Source organism: Amia ocellicauda, chromosome 10 (assembly GCF_036373705.1).
Source record: "Amia ocellicauda isolate fAmiCal2 chromosome 10, fAmiCal2.hap1, whole genome shotgun sequence".
Classification (NCBI taxonomy): Eukaryota; Metazoa; Chordata; class Actinopteri; order Amiiformes; family Amiidae; genus Amia; species Amia ocellicauda.
This window is the reverse complement of record NC_089859.1, coordinates 1,740,001-1,762,676: the sequence shown is the minus strand read 5'-3', so window position 1 is coordinate 1,762,676 and position 22,676 is coordinate 1,740,001. Positions and strand designations below refer to the sequence as shown.

At 38.7% G+C, this 22,676-nt stretch overlaps 1 protein-coding gene across 1 annotated transcript in view; it reads right to left on the bottom strand.

Moving 5' to 3' along the window:
* The window catches only part of gab3 (GRB2 associated binding protein 3), a 39,902-nt gene extending 20,014 nt beyond the window's left edge, over positions 1 to 19,888 (bottom strand). Inside the window, exons 1-2 of the mRNA XM_066714686.1 lie at positions 19,556 to 19,888; positions 3,399 to 3,699 (exon numbers count right to left, since the gene is read on the bottom strand). Of these exons, the coding sequence (XP_066570783.1) occupies positions 3,399 to 3,699; positions 19,556 to 19,627 (373 nt within the window). The 5' untranslated portion in view covers positions 19,628 to 19,888. The remainder of the gene's footprint in view (positions 1 to 3,398; positions 3,700 to 19,555) is intronic.
* Between the last annotated feature and the right edge of the window lie 2,788 nt (positions 19,889 to 22,676).

Below are 22,676 nucleotides of genomic sequence, written 5' to 3'. Positions count from 1 at the left end.
GAAAGAACGGGAGGTGGTACTTCAGGGCATTACTCTTACTGCATTTTCCTCATTACTCATAATGTTTTTCACTGTTTTTACTATTATTAACATATATTTTTGTGTACAGTGCTTAAGCACGACTTTTCTGTCTGCCCTGCTCTGCAGATTGTGTAGATAACTCCTGCACTGGCTGTTCAATGGAAATTACCACCTTTTTATAAAGTGTTGCAGCATAAAGTTAGAATTAGCAGCTTTGAGATATAACGGTAGGTTTAAATTGCATAAGAGACGCAAAGCTTTAAACGCTGTCTGTAGGCCGATGCGTGAATCAGCCACCACTCATCCGTGTGACTCACCTTCGGAGGAGAGTTGGGGTGACATCACAGAGAGGCAGAAAGTAATTATATATCTGAACTATCCATAAACACGCTTGTAATGGGTTCATCTCAAACAATTGTTAGAAAAGAATCCTATCATGTAGGAGGAACAAAATAAGCGGTTGCATGATACACACATGACATAGATATTTTTCGAAGGAACCTGAAAAGAAAAACCGGTGGAGTTTCAAGACTGTCAGGTTCTTATAAGCGATAAGCAGTTTCTTTTTCATGAACTAGATCTTTGAGGCTCTTCAGGAAATCTTTGATTGTTACTTTTAAATGGGTAACCATGTTCTCTAGGGGAAACCCCCTGAAACTGGCTTCAAAATAAGGTTGGGGGAATCCCCACAAATACTGGCTGTGCAAGACATTTTAGACATGAAAAGATTTGCATGTGTGCACTCATACATACATACATACAAACATGTGCACACACACACAAAGACCAAGTAGAAAATGACACAATCTTGCGTGTGATATCAGAAAGAAGATGACAGTAAAAACAAAGTAAACCGGCTCAGTCTTTAGAGATTGAAGCCGCAGTGCAGAGCTGCTGTCTGGAGGGCAGATAAGCAAACAGTAACGATGCAGTGCCTGCTGGGATGCAGTTTGTTTAATATAAACAGGTGCTTTGTGCTTTGGTGTTACTTAATAAAAGATTGAAAGGCAGATTATTCTTCAATTGAGGGATAAAATACTATACAGTAGCTGAGCTGTGCTGACAGGAGCAAAACAAAAAGCAACATAATCAAACTGTCATTTATTATCATGGTCATAAATTATTAAATGTGTTTTCTTACATCATTACATATTACTGATGTTGTTTTCTTTATTTCTCATTCTTTTCTTTTTTTTGTACTTTCTTATACTTTCACGTGGTGCTGATGAAGACTTTCCGAATGTGCCAGGCAAGGGTGTTAAATGTATATGGTTCCACCCTCGCCGTACCAAAAATAAACTAACCACAGTGACCTTTTTGTTTTTTGCAATGCCACTTAGAGGAACAGTAAACTTAATTAATCTTTTCAATTAAAGAGAAGTGAACATATGACAAAGAATCACTATAACTAATAGAGCCATAACGTTAATTGGACCTTATTGTACTGAACTTGTAGATGCCAAAGGCACAAAATCAGAATTGATCAGAATATTTCACCTCACCTTACTTCATATTGTGCTTTGCTTTGTATACGTGAGTTGGCACTACTATGGAATAAGGTATTACAGAAATAAATAGAGAGTTGGGTAATATGAGTGTTTAATAATATGATTTCAAGCCTTTTCCCCAAATTTAAATAAAACAATTAAACCAATATTATAAACTAAATGACAGATGACTAAATTAGGTTAATGCTGAAACAAGATCTGCAAAAGAAAATACATTTTAAGCTTCAACCAGAGGAATTAAAATAATACTGTAAACTCTGCTTATTCAAAGCCTCCACCCTTTTTGTCTACATTAAAGGTTACACAACACATCTGTAGCTACATCTGAAAAGCTACAAAAGAAGAACAGGGGTCTACATTCAATATGATATTCATGTGCCGGGAAATAAGCAAATAACAACATTACTGGAGCTCATATACCAAAGACAAAAGTTAAACAAGTTACTGTGGGTGAATATGTTGGATATATCGTGGTATTAAATCGTCACAATGTCAGGCATCTTAATTACACTGTCACAGGCTTTACCAAGAGAAGAATATTTAAATTCCTGTCATCACTAGAGTCTTGATTGGCAACGGGCCAGATGCCTCAGACAGACCAGTGAGTCAACACGGCACTAGATTGGAAGAGAGAATAGTAATAATGCAAACAAATACTGATATAAAGACTCCTTTAAAGAAGGCAAAACAAAAATCGAGATGTCTTAAGGAGCAGGTCAGATGTGGATCGCCAAAAACACATTCAGGGGGGATGCTGGGAAGAAGTGCAGGCAGCAGGGAATTTTTGTCAGTGCTGAGCCAATGAGAGCATGACTTCACTATGTATTGATTCCAAGGGGAACTGCTTTGAGTCAGACGAATGTAAAGTCTTATTTTTACAACGCTTCAACGCTATCTTTGAGCATGTGTCAGACTGTAACTTCAGTCCTTCATGGATTACTGCATCTGTGCATCTACTGTATGTCTCTGTGTATATGAACACGTGTGTGTGCATATATGTAAATGCATACACATACAGTCTATAGTGCAGAATCCCTGGTAAGAGTTAATGAACAGCAACCACGCGCCGGCCGGCGCACACACTTACTGGAATGCAAATTCTTTTAAAGAACATCCCTCAGTTTTAAACAGTCTTTTGAGGGGGCGGGGAGGAGGCCGTGAGAGATAAGAGTGCAGCCATGCTTTTTACCATGACATTACTGTCAAATTGTCAGCGCGCTCTGCTCTCTGTATCTCTTATTATATCTGTATCTGATATATTTCTATTATTTTCTATAATAATATACAAAACATCAAAACAGTGTTTGAATAAGTTGTTTTTGTCAGCTCAGCCTGATGAGAATCACCAAGCTGTCTTTCCAGTTTTGAATAACACATTTCTATAACACTTTTAGAGCGCATCACCATGGTTTTTAAATTTTATAATTTTTTAATTAATCTAATTCTAACTTTAATTCTAATCTAGTTCCTAATTTCACAACTATATATATTTTATATATTATGTATATTAGTCTAAAAACTACTACCATTATACTAAGCCTTCTCATCGCAATCTAAGTTTCCTTGAAGACCTCGACCACATGTTAAAACTGGGAGAAAAAAACAATGGTGAGAAACCAAAAATGTGACTCTGAAACTGAAATGAAGTAGAACAAGCTTGGGAAAACAAAACAAGCTTTATCCAATCACAATTAATAGATCAGGTGATCTGTTTTATGGAGTAAAGGAAAACTAAAGTTTTATTGTCCTATTCAGAGAGAAAACAGGTCTGAGCTGGCAATCCCATCCCCGGTGAGATTTCTCCGAGAACGTGACTTGTGAATCATACACATCCAACACGGATCGGAGTTTCCGCTCGGCTCCTCTTACCTGTGTCATCCAAGGGCCCGAAGTGGCAGATCTGGCTGATGTTGTGCACCCAGTTGTTCATCTCCTCCTCGGTCTTGGCCACCAGGTAGAAGATGCGGAATGACGTCTTGACCACGAACACGTGGTGGTTCTGGAACTCCCTCTTCACCACCCTGACCTCCGTGTGCATCTTCACCTCGCACTCGTTCAGGTCGATCACGCGGATGGGCTTCTTGGCGGTCTTGTTGCGGTAGTACTCCAGCACGTCCGGGTTCCCGCTCATCCGGCCCCTCCGCAGCACAAACCAGCGCTTTCGCCAGGCCTGGAGGGGGCGGAAAAGACAGGGTTAGTCAGGGCACAGCCAGGCAGCAGGGTGGAGTAAGTGTTTGGGTCTCTGGACTTGTGAACCAAACTGCTGTGGTGAAACAGAACAACAACAACAACTGTATAAACAGGAACCCATTTAAGATGATTTGGTAATAGTGTCAGGAAAATAAATAGATAATAAGCTTAACAACACCATCCACGTCCACTTTGTTTTTGCTCTGCTTTGTCTTGACCGGTGCAGCTAGTTGTTCAGCTTCTGTAGATCTGTGCCTTAGATCTGTGCCTTAATCGGGGCAGTTCGGTCAGATGAGCTACCATTCCTGGGAGTCACCTGAACACAACTGATTTCAAACTAAAATAGTAAGAGTAGTGACTCCCGCCTTTATCTGTCTCGGTATGTGGTGTTGTTGGCAAACTTTGTACATCCTACAGTTGTGTTATCCATCAGATGACACATGTATGGGCGAAGCTGAGACTTTAACAGAGGCTCATATGAAAACACCAGACACACTCTCATGTTCAGCTGCTGCTGCTGTAGCGCGGTGGTCCTGAAGTGTGAAACGTGTCCAAAAAAAAACAACAACAACACAAAAAGGTAAAATCCTGTGCCGGGCAAAAAAGGAGATGCGGGTTTGGAAATGAAAATCCCATTGTCCCTACATGGTCTCCCGTGATGTTCTTTTTCATGTAAGCTTCTCTATTGGTGCTTTTATACTGGTCTGCTAATGCCAGGTGTCAGACAATATCTGACAAACATGCATTTGGATGCATAAAATCTCATTCTTGATTTATTATTGTGTTATTTGTTGGTGTCCAAATAGACCTGTATTTTCTTGTGTGATCAACTTTTAGTTACACTTCAAGGGTGCAAATTTATCTTGAAGGCTACTGTATACACAATAAGCAACTAACAACAGCCAATGGCATCTGAACTGCAACTGTGTTTAATCTGAACACAAATAACATGTTAAATGTGTTGTCTTCTGTACTGGGTGATGAAATGTAGCACTAGTTCAAAGTGGTTCATGAGGACAGTTTTATTTTTGACCCCAAATAGCTTCCCAATTTGTTTAACCCAAAACTAATGATTGTATGAACTGTACACAGCTCCAATAAAAGATACAGTATTGTTACTTTTCAGCAAAATATCAACAGAGAGCACTGTATTAGAAATAGCACGCACAACAGGACAGACATAGTTTATGTGCTTTCAAATAGCCGCCGATGCAAAACACTCGGAACTTGAATTCAAAGACTTCAACCAGTTAAATACTAAGTATTGTTTGAGGCATTTCATCTTTAAAAAGTCAGAGGACTAAAATGTGAAGTGATTTTTAAAATGAATGTATAAATTATTTCAATGTAGTGCTTGGGATCCACTCTAATAGCGAAGTACAACCAACCTGAAGTTAAAATAACATTTGGATATTAAGCAAGACATCTCAATTATTTTATTTTTTGGTATTGACTGTTAAAGGCCCAGGGGAGAGGGGGTAGGTGCTATAACATGATAAGCAGATCCTTACTACAAGTATAAACATTTGGCATGCAAAACACGAATTCCTGATAATGGGAAGGCTACATTAGGGCAGATAATAAAATGATTCATTTTCATGTTGTGCACAAGGTGCCTTTTAATACCGTTTCACTCTGCTTCAATAAAGCATGCATAGATTCAGAGGTAAAACATTCTCTGGTACAAATTGACTCTCGGAGTGTCAGTTAGCCCAGAGCCAGTTTTGCCAGTGTCATGTAACATGCAAACAAGCGCAGTTACCAAGCGAAGTCAGTAAACTGCCTTTACCTCAACCTCAGACGGAACCACCTCTTTTTTTATTTTTTGTAAGCTTGTTGTGGGGAAACTCTAACACATTTCCCAGAAGTACTGAAAAGGGGAAGTAGATTCTACACAATGGATGCTGTGCCTGACACCAGCCAGGAGCTATTTGCACAGCGAATATCTCTTCTGAAAATGTATTAATACATAATATATATGTGTGTATATATTTATATTTGTGTTTTATATATATATATATATATATTATATATATATATATATAGTTATAGTGTATATATATATATATGTGTGTGTGTGTGTGTGTGTGTATATATATATATTTAAATATTGTTTTGACACTGTAAAATGTTGGAAAATGTTGTATTCAGATTTTAGCTTTGAAACTCTTGTTACATTTAAAACTCTTTATTGTGAGTTAAATTTTTGTCTTTAAGAACAACAACAGCCAAACAAAAAACATCCAATAGATATTCACCCCCGTATAAAAGCACGGTACACTTGACACACAACTTCTCTCTCCAGCTCGGGACAACCCTTTAAGACAAAAGCAGGGACAGGCTTCAATATCATGCATTTATTAAAATTAAACAAACACAGTGTGACACATCTTATTTAATATCCCTGACTTCTGACCTACAGTAATTCTTCTTCTCTGGAGACAGTTTGTTTCTTTTAAAAGCCACAAACCGACCATCAGATACAGACACGCACACTCGAACATGATAAGACAGAAATGCAAAAGTGTGGTATCTACAGCGTATAATGCAACTCCTTTATAAGGGGGACTGAATGTCTGAGAAGACATAGTATACAACAGTATAGCCTCAGTGTAGCACAGTATCCCTGTATTTGTAACACACTGAGGTGTGTTTGATCCGACTTTAACAGAAACCTACAAATAGAATGGGTTCACATCACATGGAGGCCAGAGGCTTTTATAAGCATGAAAATAAAATCAACAGAAAGCTGAGCAAGGAAGATCTATAATCAGTCATACCAACATATTATTTTCAGTGTATTTGACTGTATAAAAATATGAAGTCTTGCTTTTCTATTTATGCTAAACAGCTATTTTATCTAGCTAATCTAAATATGTAATTTACTTTGGTGCTTTCAATTAACATTCGCCTTAATACTAATATTGACCGTTGTGAGATTAATCTAGGTGCTGTCCAGTTTGCTGTAGCTACACTAATATAAACGCCCATTTCTTCAGTATTTCTTCACCTATCGGTCTCTGTGCTGTGGAGCTGCTGTTTAGTCAGAATGGCATTTGCAATGGTAGTGAAGTCTTCCAGCAGCAAAGCACATTTCTAGGTTGATTGCAGAGAAGTTGAGTGAATTAGCAATTCAGAACATATCTCCATTGAACTATGTCGTCTAGGAGAGTCTAATCAGAAGGTGCTTCTCAATCGAGTGTGTTCAAGCTTTGCACACATTCTGCAAATGGGTACAGATCCATTCCTCTTTATTACTATTATTATTATTATTATTATTATTATTATTATTATTATTATTATTATTATTATGGTATACTATCTATGAAAAGTCCAATTATTAAGCAGAATATATATTTGGTTTAGTGGTGCTTGTCACTTTCAATGTGATCATGACAAAATTACATGACTTATTTTGGTTTCTTTTCTTACACAGAGATCTTGAAATCTTCCCAGGGAGGTTTTGTTGGAGGATGGACTTTTAATAATGATATGGGGGTGTCAGAAAGAATTACGCCTTTAGTCTCCTTTTTTAAAGTATTGTTGTACACATTGCTGATGTGAAACCTTTATAAGACGTTAGGACGTTAACTTGCCAACAATGTGGAAATGCTTTCTGATCACGTTGTTTCTGCGTGGCCTTTGTCAGCACAGTTTTGCAATATGCACACAACCTACACACACTTTTTTAATAACTGCAACACAATCTTCCCCTTTTAGTTTAAATAAGAATAGTAATTGCATGTTAGACTCCGCTTCATTAAATGTTACTCCCCGGCTCAGCGTTGCTCTTGCATTCTGCTCGTGTGATTTAGCGATTGTGAATAGATATTTTTAAATGTTACTCCTAGGAAGTGTATAATTAAGACACTGAACATTTCAAAAATATTTGTAATTTCTGTATTACACAGTATTGCATAATGTGTTTTAGGTATTATTTACTGTTTAAATAAGGAAGCTGCACTTGGTGTTGCTTGGTGTTAGTGTTTGTGGGCATGAAAGTTAGTGACCCTGCAGTGGATAGATAAATGGATCATGTCATTGCAGGTGTATGAATTTACATAAGGCAAAGGTACCTGTGATGTACATTTTGTGTGCATTAGTCTGTTCCAAAGAATTCACTCCTTAGCCATATAGATGAGCCAGTGTTGTGGTAGAGGGGCTTTGTCACTAAGGTGCTGTGCGTGTCAGAGGCTTGACATGGTGGTTTGACTCAGATCGGTGTCTGACCGCACAGAAAAGACAATATTGTACTAATGTTTGTGTTGCCCAGGACTGCTAAAATTACACCTTGATGTATCCCACACTACAGTGGTAATCACACCCACTACAGAGTCAGATGTGGAGTACCGCCTTGTATTGCTGCTCTGGTTGTTTATGGGAACCGATTGCACGCGTTCAGATCTTTTGGTCAGGGTCCTTTTGTGTAAATGAGTGAAGAGTCTTTTTAAAAAGGTTGGTACTCCTACCTCTTTCATCTACCAAGCTAAGGCTTTCTTTTCACTCCTGGCACAAGGCTTGTGGAAGATGCTTATAAACATCATGAGTCTGCCCAATTTCAGTCAGTTGTGAAGGTGGAAACGTTGTGCTCAATAATTATCCCCAGGGCAGAATAACAAAGCCATGTCAGATATAGTGGCATCCTACTTCTGAGTTGCATAAGGGTTTTTACCCAACATGTTGGTCTGAAAAGGGCAGGACGTTTCTGAGTGTGTCTGTCTCCCAATCTTATTTTAAGAGAGAGTCATGCCGGTTTCATCTTAAAACGTGTGGATACAGAATCTGACCTGTTCTCCCTCCGGCATTGGGAGCTTTTCCGTGTTCCTGTATTCAGGCCATAGTGTCCTTTGTTGTCTGTGGTTCCTTCCTGCCCATGGTTCATTGGTTGGACCACCTGTCCCTGTTGACCTTTCACAGATGTTGAGGTCTGACTGAAGCCCCAATCACGAACACCTCCAGTCAGTGAGGCATCCAAATGCAACTGCACTGAGCAACTGTCTAGGGCATTTACTTTATCTATGACACTATAGCTGTCTTTATATATTATATTAATAATACAAAAACAACAATAATAACATCTCTCAGCTTATATACATATATATACACACGCACGTAATACAAATTTAGTAAATATATTTTAACAAATATATCACATTTCCTAACCAAGTATATGAGCATAACAACAATGTTATTGTATCACATTTCCTAAACAATTCTGAGGAGAAAGTACCACGCGCTGTTTTTGTTTGACACATGCTGTGTATTGTATGCTGCACAGGCTGTTGTTGACTAAAAACCCTGTTATAGAGCGTGAGTAATGCTTCTCGAATTACACTGATGTCATCCACGCTGTCCGGAATCTGTTTTTATCTGGACCCTGATCAAATCTGATTTTACTGTAAAAGCCTGCCAATAGCAACAGTCAGATTCTGCAGGCTGTAAGGACTGACTTGTTGGACATATTGGAGAAAGAGGTGACAAGTTGGGTTGTGTGTTTTTGAGTTGCTCCTTTGTGTGGGTTGTGCTTTCATGATACAGTCATACAGCAGCGCCTCAAAAGACATCATTTTCACATTTTGAAGTACAATACCATACGACTGCCACTCACACAACACCAGCAGTAATTTAGACCATCGTAGGAGGCTGTAGGTTTGGTTTTTGAGTGTTAACCGCAATATCGGTGTAATATTTTAGTTTTCATCTTCTCAAGAATTGAGCTTTCTGAGCCACAGTGTCATCCTCTAAGAAAAGCAACGCTTCTGGCTTAAAACAAGAGGGGAAATCTCTCACTTTCTCACAGACCTCTGTACATGGTTTAACTTCATTTACATTTTGAAAGACCTAATTGGATAGTCATAAAGTGGCATTTGTGAAATGTTTAAGATCACCCTCAGGTTTGTTGAAAGTTTCGTTTGAATACATTTCTTCTGTTGTTCTGAGAAAAACATTTAATTGGTCTAAATATAAATACAAAATGCTGTATTAGAAGAAAAATTACCACAGCATGTGATGATAATGTGAGACATTATTAGTGGTGGATGCTGACTGTTTTCAGTTGTATTGTCAATCATTCTTTTCTTGCTATGATATACAGGGTAACTGACGATGTATTTGCTTTTCAAAGTCTTCCCATCTTGACAGTGCAGTGTATCTTTAGGAAAAAGAATCCCATTGAGTGGTTTATGATTAATGTCACACAGCTTGTTTAGGGGCATTTCGTTCACTCAGTTTTGTACTTATTCCCCTTTCAAATTATTTACTTGACGTCAGTAGAGTAAAGATAAAACTACAATCCTTATAGAACAAAGAGACTTTCACCAGAATCGAGAGTTCTTTGAAACACAAATACCCCAGCCCTGTCTGTACACAACACATTACATGTACTTTTCCTGAAACTCTGTGTACTGGTGCAAGCCACCGAACTCCCGAAAGTGAGGCCTAATCTCGATCGCCTGCCTTGGGACTCTGCACACTGAGACAACATTGTGCGTCAAACTGTGTTATGCAAATGATGAGATTAAAGGGGCAGAATCGCTGGAACTGAATCGCAAGCTGACAAGTTAAACAGTTGGTTCTCCTCCAAATCCGATGCAGAAGCTGCGACAAACCACAAGTACATCAACAACAGCCTTCATTTAGACATATCCTCTCAACGGGCAGCATGTCATAGTAAGAGTGATAAATATATAAATACTTGAATATATGGAGTACATGGCTTCTAAATATATAATGAAAGAACATTTGGTAGTCTCAACCAAAGCAATACACTTCAGCTACAAGTTATGAGTGTGTGTGTGTGTGTGTGTGTGTGTGATTGTTGCAGTAATGTTTAATTGTGTATCATCAATCAGTCACAAGTACGGTCTCTCACATTGAGACAAAATAAAGAATACACAGTTGTAAATATCCCTTTAAAAAAAACACTCAGTTCTAAGTAGTTTGCATTGTATGATGGCGCTGAAATGCTTCAGAACAACCCTGCATGTTTTCATGGGAGTATTATTTAATCGAGCGCTGCAGATCGCTTGTCCTTCAAAGCCAGCCCAAATAGGAAGTTTCTGACAGCGATAACCCTGTCTGTTATTGTTAGTGGCACAAGGAGGCCTTGAAAACAAACGACAAGGCTTCTCTGATTGCAGGCAGACCATGTATCTGAAGATAAATATTACTATTCGCTGGGCGAGGTTGTTTTTCATTTATTATAATTTATCTTTTCAGCAGAGGCAGTCTGTGGACGGGCGATTTCCGAGAGGCACAGCTTCCTTTTTCAGTACAGGTGGTCAATGTCTGAGCCACAGCGACTAAGGAACAAACACTTCTGAGCTGAACTGTTTTTAGGAGTTCCCTATGACTTACTGGAAATCACAGCCCGTTTTGCAAAATAACATGTCCCTGTAGCTGGTCAAGAGTTGGCGGCTCTGCAGAATTTGAATGAATACATTACAATATTAACACTTCTTGGCATGAAACGGTCCTCATCTCACATCATGTTTTAATCTCGTAGTATCTCAGGCGCTCGCACTCATATTCGAACAAAAAGCTAAACAAATCACCGGCTTCAGGGCATATAGGCTTGCAGCACAACTAGAAATGGCGCCCAGTTCTTGTCACGAAGTGCAAATGTTTTTTGATCGATTGAACAGATAAAACCCTGAACATTGCTTCTTCAAATCAACACAACATGAGAACATACTATTGCGGAGATCCAGGGGTGTCCTTAGATACACAAAGACCCCCAGTATGGAAACTAATTGAAATTGAAATTGAAATTTGGTGACACTGCACCAGAATCCCTCCAAATCTGTTATGGCAAGTGTGTTTGTGTGGGAGGTTTGTTTTTATCAAACTTGCAATGCATGCAAATGTGGGACACCAATAAACATTTTTTTCTGCCCCTCTTAGCAATGAATTTGAATGGCCTGAAGTGCATATAGTCAGTGTGTGTGTCTACAGGTGTTAACCATCTAGTGATGTCAAGTATTTGAAGCTGAAGCGTAAACACGGCTATTGAAATACGTACAGGCATTTTAGGATCCTATGAATGCCAGTTGATTTTATAAGGTAAGCAGAATACTCAATCACCAGAAAGGGATAGGTGATTGAAATGGTTGGGCTATTATTTGTTTGTGTACTGATTTGGTTAAGCTGATCAGGCAGGGTTACAGATTTCAACTATTCAACCTTTCTGAACTGCTGCTGATTAAAACCTGCTCATTTCTGTATTAACCCTAAAATATGATCCTCTTTTTATGCGTTTTATGTGCATGGTCCATCAAGAAAAAAACTGAGCTAACATGGAAATACAAATGATGCGTCTCTTTTTCCCTCTTCTTTGTACTCTAGCCTAGGACTTCACCCAGATGCACAACTCGGGAGCCCCCATGTTTTGGATTTTTCCGAGCAACAGCTGAGTCACAGTTTCATAAGGAAGGGAAACGTAAACCTCACATCTGTGATCAAATTAAAAGCACTGTTTTATGTTAAGTTGTTCTCATATCCGTTTATCTGGATACCTATGCCATTAAAACAATTGTATTCCTCGTGATTATTGCGCTTCCCTCGGATCGGGCCGTGCTTGTACTGGATCCAGTGAATCTTTTTCTTGAAGTGTTATGAATTGTATTCAAACATCATGCAAATGTAGGCTGTGTATTTCAGCAAACCATACACAACAAAACCAAAGAGATGACATGGTGATTTAATTGTTGGAGACTGTAAACAGCTCAGTATTTTTGCCTATCTTTTGTCTCTCTTTTCCACAGTCAATTGAAATTTGCAAATCACCTAGAGTGCCTCAAATAGGTGTTTTATACAAGGTGTTAAAAGCAGAGTCATTCAATAATGAGATCAAATACACGGCAAACACACAAGTTCTAGGACTAGGACCACATCAACACTTCAACCCAACTGTCATTAGGAAATCAAAACCCTAGCGCTCTGGCAAGCTGTCCACAAAAACAAAACAAAAAAAGAAACGAAATCGAGTAATGTATTCTGATTTGTGATGGGTCACAGCTTTGGTTTGATCTGGGCCAAAAAAGCTGCAGAAAACCAAGTCTTCACTTTCACACTTCGATTATCCTTGTTCTTAAAGGCCCTGAAAAGTTAAACTGTACTTCGTTGGGACTCATACTTGGAGGAGCAAACCGATCTCTCAGCAAGAAATACTTCTCAAATTCTCTGAAAAAATGTATCTTTACCATAGCAATCAGGCTTCAGTTCAAATATGGAGATGACTTTGACAGGATAACGAAGGGAAAAGGAGACAATGATTCTCCTCATACAATAAGGAGATTTCTACATAAATAAGTATCTTCAAGTTCTGTGAAATGCTCTCTTCTTAAAGTATTGTAGGGTAAAGTGGATACTAAGAGTCTGCTATGGTAAAGGGTTATAATTTCACAATTGGGAAGAGGAGGAATTATATTTCCTGAGCCAAAATCCCACCAAACAATTCTGCCTGAATCACAGATATAAAACAAACATCAAATCGATAAAATAAATGCCAAACATCCCCGGCAACCTTCAATCACAGCATCAAATGGAAAGTCCTGATCTACCCTGAAACTTAATATTAACCTACTTATATATTAACCTATCTCAGTCAGTGTTTCTGTGTCAAAGTGCAATGAAACCGGCTTGAACTGTCAGCTCCTGTGTAAAAGCCAAGACCCACTCTGTGTGCAATGAATCATCTTTTCGAATATCTTAGATGTCTCAGGAAGTCTGCAGCCTGCCCTGCTCTCTGCCTGGGAGTCCTCCCACCCAAAGAATGAGAACCGCCTGCACGATCGCTTCAGCTCTCATTATTTTCCGAAGTCTCTTGCCTGCATCAGTTTCCCCCACATTGCAGCGTTTCAAAGCAAAACACTTATTAACAACCCTTAGCCAAGTGTTGCACAAACCTGACCTAATGAAGCCGTAACCAACAGGGCTGAAGACAGAAAGAAAAACTAAAACCGAAAAACAGAAACAAATCCCTTTGAAGAGTGGCTTGGCTACTGTACTATAGTGTGGTTGTCCAAATTAAATGAGCAATAAATCGAAGAGAAAATGCTGGTACACTTTCAAAAAGAAGCTGATTATTTTGTTTTAAATGTTCAGCAGTTATTTCTCTTTTACTGTTACCAGGGAAACAGATCAAATACATGAACAGAATTTGTGCAGCGCATATTGAATTGTCACCATCGTTTTGTTTTTTTTCAGGGAAAGTTACATAACAACACATAAGAACATAAGAAAGTGTCCAGTCGAGAGGAGCCCATTCACCCCATCGTGCTTGTTTGGTGTCCATTAATAACTAAGTGATCCAAGGATCCTATCCAGTCTGTTTTTGAATGTTGCCAAATTGTTCGACACATTTCGGTTTGTCACTGCCAGTGAAGTTTCTTTAATTTGCTTAATGTTGTTGTGTGTATCTTAAATCTCCTGATAAAGCTACTTACTTACACTCTGCAAATGTTCCTGTTCACCATTTCAGCCTCTTTTTCTTAAATTATTCAAGAAATTAAACAAACTCTTCAAACTCTCTTGCACCAAAATCCCTAACCTGTCAATACATCTAAGCAAATGAAAATAACACTGGCTCATCTCAAATACTACTACTACTAATACTACTATGACTACAACTAATAATCATAATTATTTTAATAATAATTAAGTTTTGACCCAGGGGTGGATTAAGATCAAACTGGTGAACTGGTCAAACTCCATTCTAAAATAAAAGTTTTTTTATGATTTGTTTAAATTTAAGAGCACATTTGAGTGCAAAATGTACCTAAAGCAACGCTTTGCAGGTGCTTTGTTTCATGTGCCATGTATAATGATCACATGGGGGACCTTTTCTTTTTCTAGAATTCAGAAAACAACTCACCCTTTCTAGACTTCACTCCTGGATCTCCCTCACTGGTCTGTGTGCAGTGGGGGGGGGGGGGGTGTTCATGTGCAGTTCATATGTAATTTCCAGACACATAGGCAAGAGAAAACAAGACCTTCTCCAGAGGCTCACTGGCACGATTACTGATAATATCTATCATCATCTGAGTAGTGGTGTAGTAATAGTAATGGTGTATAGCTATAGTCATGAGAGTAACATGAGTTTACAAATGTCAACATTGCTTGCTGTGTAGTTTGTATAACATCTGAATATATGAACTTCCAGTTTTGAACAGATAACATGTACAGCAAACTTTTGCTGACTTCCGTCACAACTGCCAGAGGGTTATCTCTCATTTGCAAACCCAGACATTAACTAACATTCCCTGAAAACCTGTTACATGGAAAGATGATTGAAATCCTTGAGAAATCACACCAGCACGCCTTCTAATTTGCAAACGGGCCCAAGTGCGTTTGTGTGTGTGTGTTTAGTTTAGTTTCTCCTTTTATTTAGTGTAGCGCCTTTCGCAGGGTAGCAACAAAGTGCTTTACGGATTTGAAAATAAATAACCTAAGGGTTTGATACGCTTATATATTTTTTTTTTATACTCCACATATATTTGTTGTCTCTCAATTAGATACTGTACTAGTCAGCTACACATTGTTTGTCTATGATCAAAACCATAACCAAATTATTTTTGTATATTATATCAGTATGAAATTGATCTGATATTGATTTGTTTGAAGGTTTTCTTTAAAAATATTCTGAAAAACAAATTTTAATTGTGCTGCTAGTTAGTGCAATCTTTCGATGAGGTTCTGGATTTGTTTATGATGGGTACTGAAGTTTAAATACATGTTTATTTAAGAGGAAATTCATCAAAACCCTTATGTGGCGAGAATACAACAAGAAAAAACAAATGCTAGAAAACTAATTTGGCCTTAAAGAGGCACAATAAGGTCACATTAATAGTAAAGCATTAACTTTTAGGACAAACCAATAGAGACCATTAGAGATCTCTCAACTGGCTAATGTACTGGTCATCCCCATATTTTGTAATTTTCTTTCCACTAGATAAGGGGTCAAGGAGGATAACAAAAGGGAGGCTTGCTGGCACTGCCCTAAGGTGGCAGAAAGGCAAGCACAAAGGGTAGAGAAACAGAAATAGTGAGAAGTACCTCTGGTGGAAGGTGGGGGAAATAATAATAGAAAAACCCTGATGCATCATGCTTAAAGATGACACAAAGTCATGTGTCTCCCTTTTGCAATAGAAAAAGGTGCAAGCAACTACAACAAAACATTGTTGACTTTGCTGCCCTGTTTTGGGGAGAACATGTTAACCACTTAATGTGGGAAAGGAGTCTCCTCAGAGATGCGGAGACGGTCACACTTTCGCTCTGAGATGCATTCGTTCCTGTTGACGAGAACAAGGCCAGGGAAAGTGTAGTACGGACTGAAGGAGGATTGTTCCCCCTGTGCCTGACTCTCCGATCAGTCATGAGCAGGTTAATAAAACCAGTAGCAGGACTGCTTATTTCACTGGAGTAAAAGCGTGTTCAGTGTTACACATTCAGAGGGCTAAAATAATAAACTGCTGTTTGGCTGTGTGCCGTGATAACCAATAATGGTCTTAACCAGCGCTGATGGCTTTCCTGTCTACTGAAATCAAATTTGAGTTCATAGCAGCTAGAAAGGTCCTTGCCCGCTGTACATTAGTAGATTTGTACTCACTCACGTTGTGTGTTATATTTAGAATGTAGGTGAGCCATCCGTAACACACAAACAGCAGCTTTGTTTTCTTTCTTTTTTAACAGTGGGCTCTGAAGTTGGTCATATTGAAAAAAGATTAATACACACTGTAATGGTTTCCAAGATCTTACTGAACAAAAAATCTGAATTGTGTAAATTGATAAGTACATTTGCTATTGAAATCATTTAGAATTTGTTTCAGCTGGAGAGACTGCAGGTCTTACCAGTACATTTGAGATTTAAAAAAAGAGGCATTTAGAAAATTGTGTTTCAGCTTAATTTATTGAAAAACTGTTTTCAAACACGAATTAATGATCACGAGCATGTTTATGCTAATCTTCTGGTCATGCAGAGAAAGCTGAAGAGTATACATGTATTGAAATGTCCAAGACGCATACTAAAAACAAAACAAAAACAGAAATGAAATCTCCATATCTTGGCTGAACTTAAAAGACCATATCTGAATCTGAAAATAAAAAATGTCTTCCCTTTTTTATGCGCGAGAACTTTCAACACGCACTTTTCAATTTCTTTCGGCAGACTATTGTGTGTCCCAGGGACGAGCAACACACGGCACATGGACTGCTTGTTACAGTACCATTCAATCCCATTTATGACGTCTGATTCACTTGTGGACTCAAATCTGATTAATTTATGTTTAAATTATAAAGCTTACAATTTTTTTTTTTTTAAAGATTACACATGATAGAAATAGTACAGAACAGACAGATAGTGTAGAGCTTAAAAACACACGAGGGTTGAGAATTTTAAGTTGCATATGTCTCGTGTAAACAGATGGATAAATCGATATTTAATTAGCCATTGATCAGTTATATTGTGCACGTTTGCTCTAGTCTAGCCTCAAATTTCAAAAGACAAAGCATAAATAAGGAGCAGAGCAGACTAGAGTTGCAAACTGTGGACATAAATCAAGAGTAAAGGATAGCAGGTATCCTGGCCTAAGCAATAAATAACTAAACCAAGTAAAACTCTTGTACGGTGCACACAGACTCATCACAGGAATGGGACCCCAGTAACACACTGGCACTGTTGTGTGAGGTTGCAGTTTCATTGTCTCTTGGTTCTGACAATGACTGTGAGAGTAATATTGCATAAACGTATCACCCTGACTGCATGTTAGTGCTCTGTGATTGTTGCACATAACGTCTACACATTTCTGCCACATCACATGCTTCTGAGTTCACCTTTCGCCAGAGTGTTAATTGATTAGCTGTGATGCAATTAACCCATAACAAGTACTGGAAAATGTCCCCAATATCCCCAGCCTACATGGGAAGTACATTGTTCCCACTACGTCCCATACTCTGCCTGCAAAAGGTGGTCAAGAGTCGGTTGTAAAGAACTTTGGAAAGAGTCTGCCTGTTTTTACATCATCGCAATGGAAAGTGGCGGCTCAGGACTGCATGTGGTCCTTGTGTGTAAACAATAGCAACACAAGTGGAGATCTGCCCAGACATCATGAGCACGGTCAACCATTGTCGAGCACCACCACAACCTGTGAAAGTCTTCATTCTCTCAGCTGCTTGCAGGTGTCTGGTCAAACCCCAAAGCTCATACTTTGAGAGGGACTTTCCCCTTTCCCTCCAATTGCGGACCGGTGTCTTGTTTCTGACACAGTGGGATTTGTTCTCACAGGTTGTATTCCGCTAGTTTCATATTGTTCCTTCTTTTTACCTCAGACCTGATTTCTCTCGACACACTCAGTGCATCCCAGCATGATGAGTAATTAAGCAAATTAATTCAAATGAGGACAGTTTGAAAGGGATTGACGTGCCTTTCTGACTTTGTAATGTTTACAGGGTTGCGTTATTGTATTTTCTTTTTCTTTTGTCTTTTCTTTCTTATTCTCTCTGCCTGTTGGTATCTTGGTTTATATTATTATCACGTTATTTTAATATTTCATCTTCCCAATTCATCTCACATGAAAGACATTAGTAACTCGTATAGCTTTGATCGTTCCTTCAGAGTTGCCGCTGTGTTAAACCCTGCACAAGTATGTCAGCGCCCTATTGTAAACAGATTGTGCCTCTATCTCCCTTCAGTTTGACACACATGTTTCTGACAAGTGCCTGGAAGGAAAACCCTGTCCTTCCTGTTGTCCTGAACATCCTTCTTCATGTAACAAAGAGACCTCGACTCCTTTCCCTTTATTCTACCCAAAATAATTCAAAAGGCAGTCGTGCAGTTTCCTGGTGTCTCAGAGGTGGCACCACAGAATTACACAATGACGGTGCCCCCCTCCAGACTGCTTTACTCCAAGTGTCCTGCTATCTACAGAAAATATGGGCAGTCATCGTGTCTGATCGTTCCTGCCCGACAGGCCGTTTCTAGGAGCTCAGCTGTGATAGTGCTTCCTATGTTTTGCAACACACACCCAAATTTCAGAGAAAAACAGGCAGACAGTTAGACATCTATCCCTGGATGAGGGGCCCCTTTCTGCTGCACAACTGAAACTGTTTACCTTACATACCCTGTGACTTTGCATAGAAATGTCATATTATGAGTGTTATTCATTGGAATTATCTAGTAAATTACTTTAAAATTCAAAATATAAAATTAATTTTCACTTTAAAAATGCATGAATCGTTTAAACAAATAATCAAATGATCATGCTTTTTAGTATCATGTTTCTGTTTCCTCTTTAAATGAAGGAAGATTATATAGCTTATGTATTTATGTTGATTTAAATAGCTGAACCATTTACAGACATATTTGAGAAAAAGAAAAAAGCTGCAGCTCAATTCATGTTCCACAAAATACAAACTGCAGGTTTGTAAAACTATTCAAACACTTTCTAGTCAATTAGCACAGCACTAGCAATGCACCTCACAACAGCTCTCCAGTATCCCATGCTGTCAGAATCAGCAGAGCGCAGACTGTGTGCATTGCTTCTGTACCAGTGGTACAAGGGAAAACAGACCGTAGCACACAACCTGCAATGGCCAAGCTTCATGTTTAATTTTTAAATGTCATTTCTGCTGTAAAACGAGAGCTGCTTCAGTTCTGTACACGCAAAGCAGGAATGTTGTGATGAGGGCTGAGAGCCATGCGCACGTTTGCTGCAGGAACTACAATTACCACCACGGCAGCAAGACAAGAGAGCATCCCCACACACACACATCACATTATTTCTTTTCTCTCTCTGTCCCCCCAACCTCCCTCTCTCCCCCCCGTTCATTTCAGTACTCACATATCTCTTTAATTTCTTTTCAGGAGGTGATTTGATGAGCCAGCCAGTGCAGACCACATCCCCTGCACTCATGTTGACGGGTAATTGCTGGAGCACAGAGAATCCAGTGTGCGTGCTGTATTGTTTAAAATGCTACTGCTGTGAGGCTTGACTAGCACCAGTCAATTTCTGTGTTCTAGTGCACAGCCGTGCCAAAGGAGGAAGTCAAGTCATTGATCACTGACAGGAGGAGAGAGGGGAAAAAAAAGAAACATGCTCCCCCTCCCACTAATTAAAACACAATGCACTCACATCAGGAGCACATGATTGTGATGTTTTATAAACACAGAAACAAGCATGTGGACTGAGTCACAGGCTGAAATGGCTACTTTTTGTGTGCCATCTGCCATTTGAGCTCGAACCAGTCCTGTCTGACAACATCGTGTTGTTTGTGGTTACAACTACAGCTGCCTCTTAGATCTGTGGTTAGGAATACATTTCCATCAGCGAAAGGGGAAAGCGTACCAGCAGAAACTAGTTTGAGCAATGCAAACGTACATGATTCACAGTGGTGGTGACTCAAGGTTAAAAACTAGAAACTAAGAAAAGAATGAAGTGCCTAAGACATGTGAGAGGCAATACAGAGATTCAGAGTCTTTAGAGTAAGCCAAAGCTATTTTAAACCTTACTGCTGGGAAAAGAAAAAAACAGAAATTGGATTAGGATTCAGATTTTTAGATAATGACTGAAAGTTAGATAAATGTGTTTTTTATCAATATATGACATTGTGTGTCTATGTAGTGTAGGGCTTCATACTTATTTACATATTCATTTAAAATGTCTTTAATTGTACAAGCAGTTTGGCTGATCAAACATCAGTCGCTTTGAACAAAGAAATTAAAGATATATGCATAAACTGATAAAAAACACGAATTGAATATGATTTCCACGTGCTGTATTAGTCAGTCTCTGCTGACGTCTTTCTCCGGGGGGGTTTACGGAGACAGATGCTGTAGGGAGCCCCCCAGCCACTCTGGGGAGTCTCAGAGATACCATACCATAATGCCAAACTCATTTAGCCAAATAGCTTCGAATTACTGAATGTTCTTGCTTTGAGTCAACATTTACATTTAGGCAAAGTCTGCAAACCCAGTCATCACTATACCCCCTTAGAGTGTAATAAAACCCAATAAAAACCCAACCGTTGTATTTTTTCACCTGAACCTGTGAGCACGTGGTCACACATGTTGTTTGTTTGCTTGTTTGTTATTTGTTTTTGTTTTCAATGGGAATAGTAAAGGGAATTTATTACGCTTCATGGTTTGTGCAGACCAAACCTCATAAACACATTTTATCAACCAAAAGGGGGCATTCAAATATGATAAGCTATGCTTTGATTAAAAAGGACACGCAGCTCTAATCTGGTCTGGTCTGACCAACATACTGCACAATATTTGCATTTGTTGACTTATCTAAAACTTCAACAGAAGTAACCTTTTCTTTTAAGTATTTTTATGGTGGCACCATGTTGTGTAATAGAGGCATAAGAGACAGACCATGACTTGTTTTTCTATGGATTAATACGCTAAATGTCACATGATCTTTAAGGATATCCTTCCACAAATGTCCTTCTCATCTTTTGAAATTGACTATATAGCATTCTCTCCCCTCAGATACATACATCAAAATAATTACAGAGCCACACAAGAAGAGAGTCCGATTGTACTGCCTCCTATAACAATTAAACCATTTTACATTTTGGGGGGGATTAAAAATGAAAGGGCTTATTTGTAATCGAACACAAGTACTGCATCTGAATGCGTTATGTTCTCACAACACAAACCCAGCCCGGCACAGAGTTCATATGGTGTAGAATGCAACACAGCAAGAAAAGCACATATTAATGCTTACAACAAAACAGAGAATTTATTTCTTAATATCAATCTTTTTTAATGCTATACTGCTCAGTAGACCTTTAAGTTCAGAAATGACTAATCATGTTGCTACAGTCCGTTTTTTTATATTTAGAAGCAGTCAACCAAATCACACAATCAAATCCAGAATAAAACAAGAATACGACTCTTTTACTTCAGCATTTCCCGTGTTGAAAACTATATCCCTTCCCCTCGCCCAATCTCATTTTTATATTTACAGTATTCACTTCTCACAGCACCGTTTTCACATTTCTAGCAGTGGTTCCTCGGATCCACAAGGCCAGAATACACATGCTCAAGCCCAGTCGGTACAAAAACGACAGATTCACAGCAAAGGACACTGTACTGTAAAAAGAGTGCTATATTGAAGAAACAGAAATACTTAAAAAAGAAAAAGAAAAAAAACCCGGTGACAATATGTGAATCCGTACTGCGTCCAAATGTATCTTTAGACTTTCCAAAAACAGACGTCTTTTAATTTTAGCCTTTAGTTGCTGACTAATAACTTCCCCCAAGGAAAACTGGTCTATATTTGCTCATGTAAGCTTTGTGACCCTCTTAGCTGAGAAACAGTGACAGCCCTTTAAAACACGTCTTTGAGCTCAAGTTAGGGAATCCAATTTTTGTTTTCTGTATTCTCTGTCTTTAAGGGTGTCTATCTTATAACCATAAAACAAATCACCCTTTTCACAAATAGATGTCACACTGAATCTTAAATTAACCCTCCCCCAATCCACATCCCGTGCCTTTTCCAACTTATTTAGTTTTGTTGTGTGGTGACACAAAATTGGAGCCAGTCCCCAGCCCAGCTGCGTTGTTTTTTTTTCCAGGAATTTCAAGAACATCCTGATATGTGCTAAAGGTGTTGTGTAATTCCAAGACAAATCCAGTCTCTGGTGTATGTCCATTGGAGAGTGCTGGCTTGATCCTGTTTGTGTGTTTGTTCGTGAGTGTCTGTGTTTTTGTTAGGGGTGTGAAGGGAAGGAGCACAGAGTTGAACAGGAGGATATTTCAAGCTTTTTTTTAAACCAAAACAAAACAGAAAAACGTAATAATCAGAATAAATACTATGCCCGCAGAACACAATGTTCAGCTCTCATTGATTTTGACGTCATTGTTTTTTCCAGCAAACTCCCCTGATTAACTGTGAGTGAGATCAGTAAAAACAAAAATATACTAACATAATATGAAATGGATAAAATCTAAGA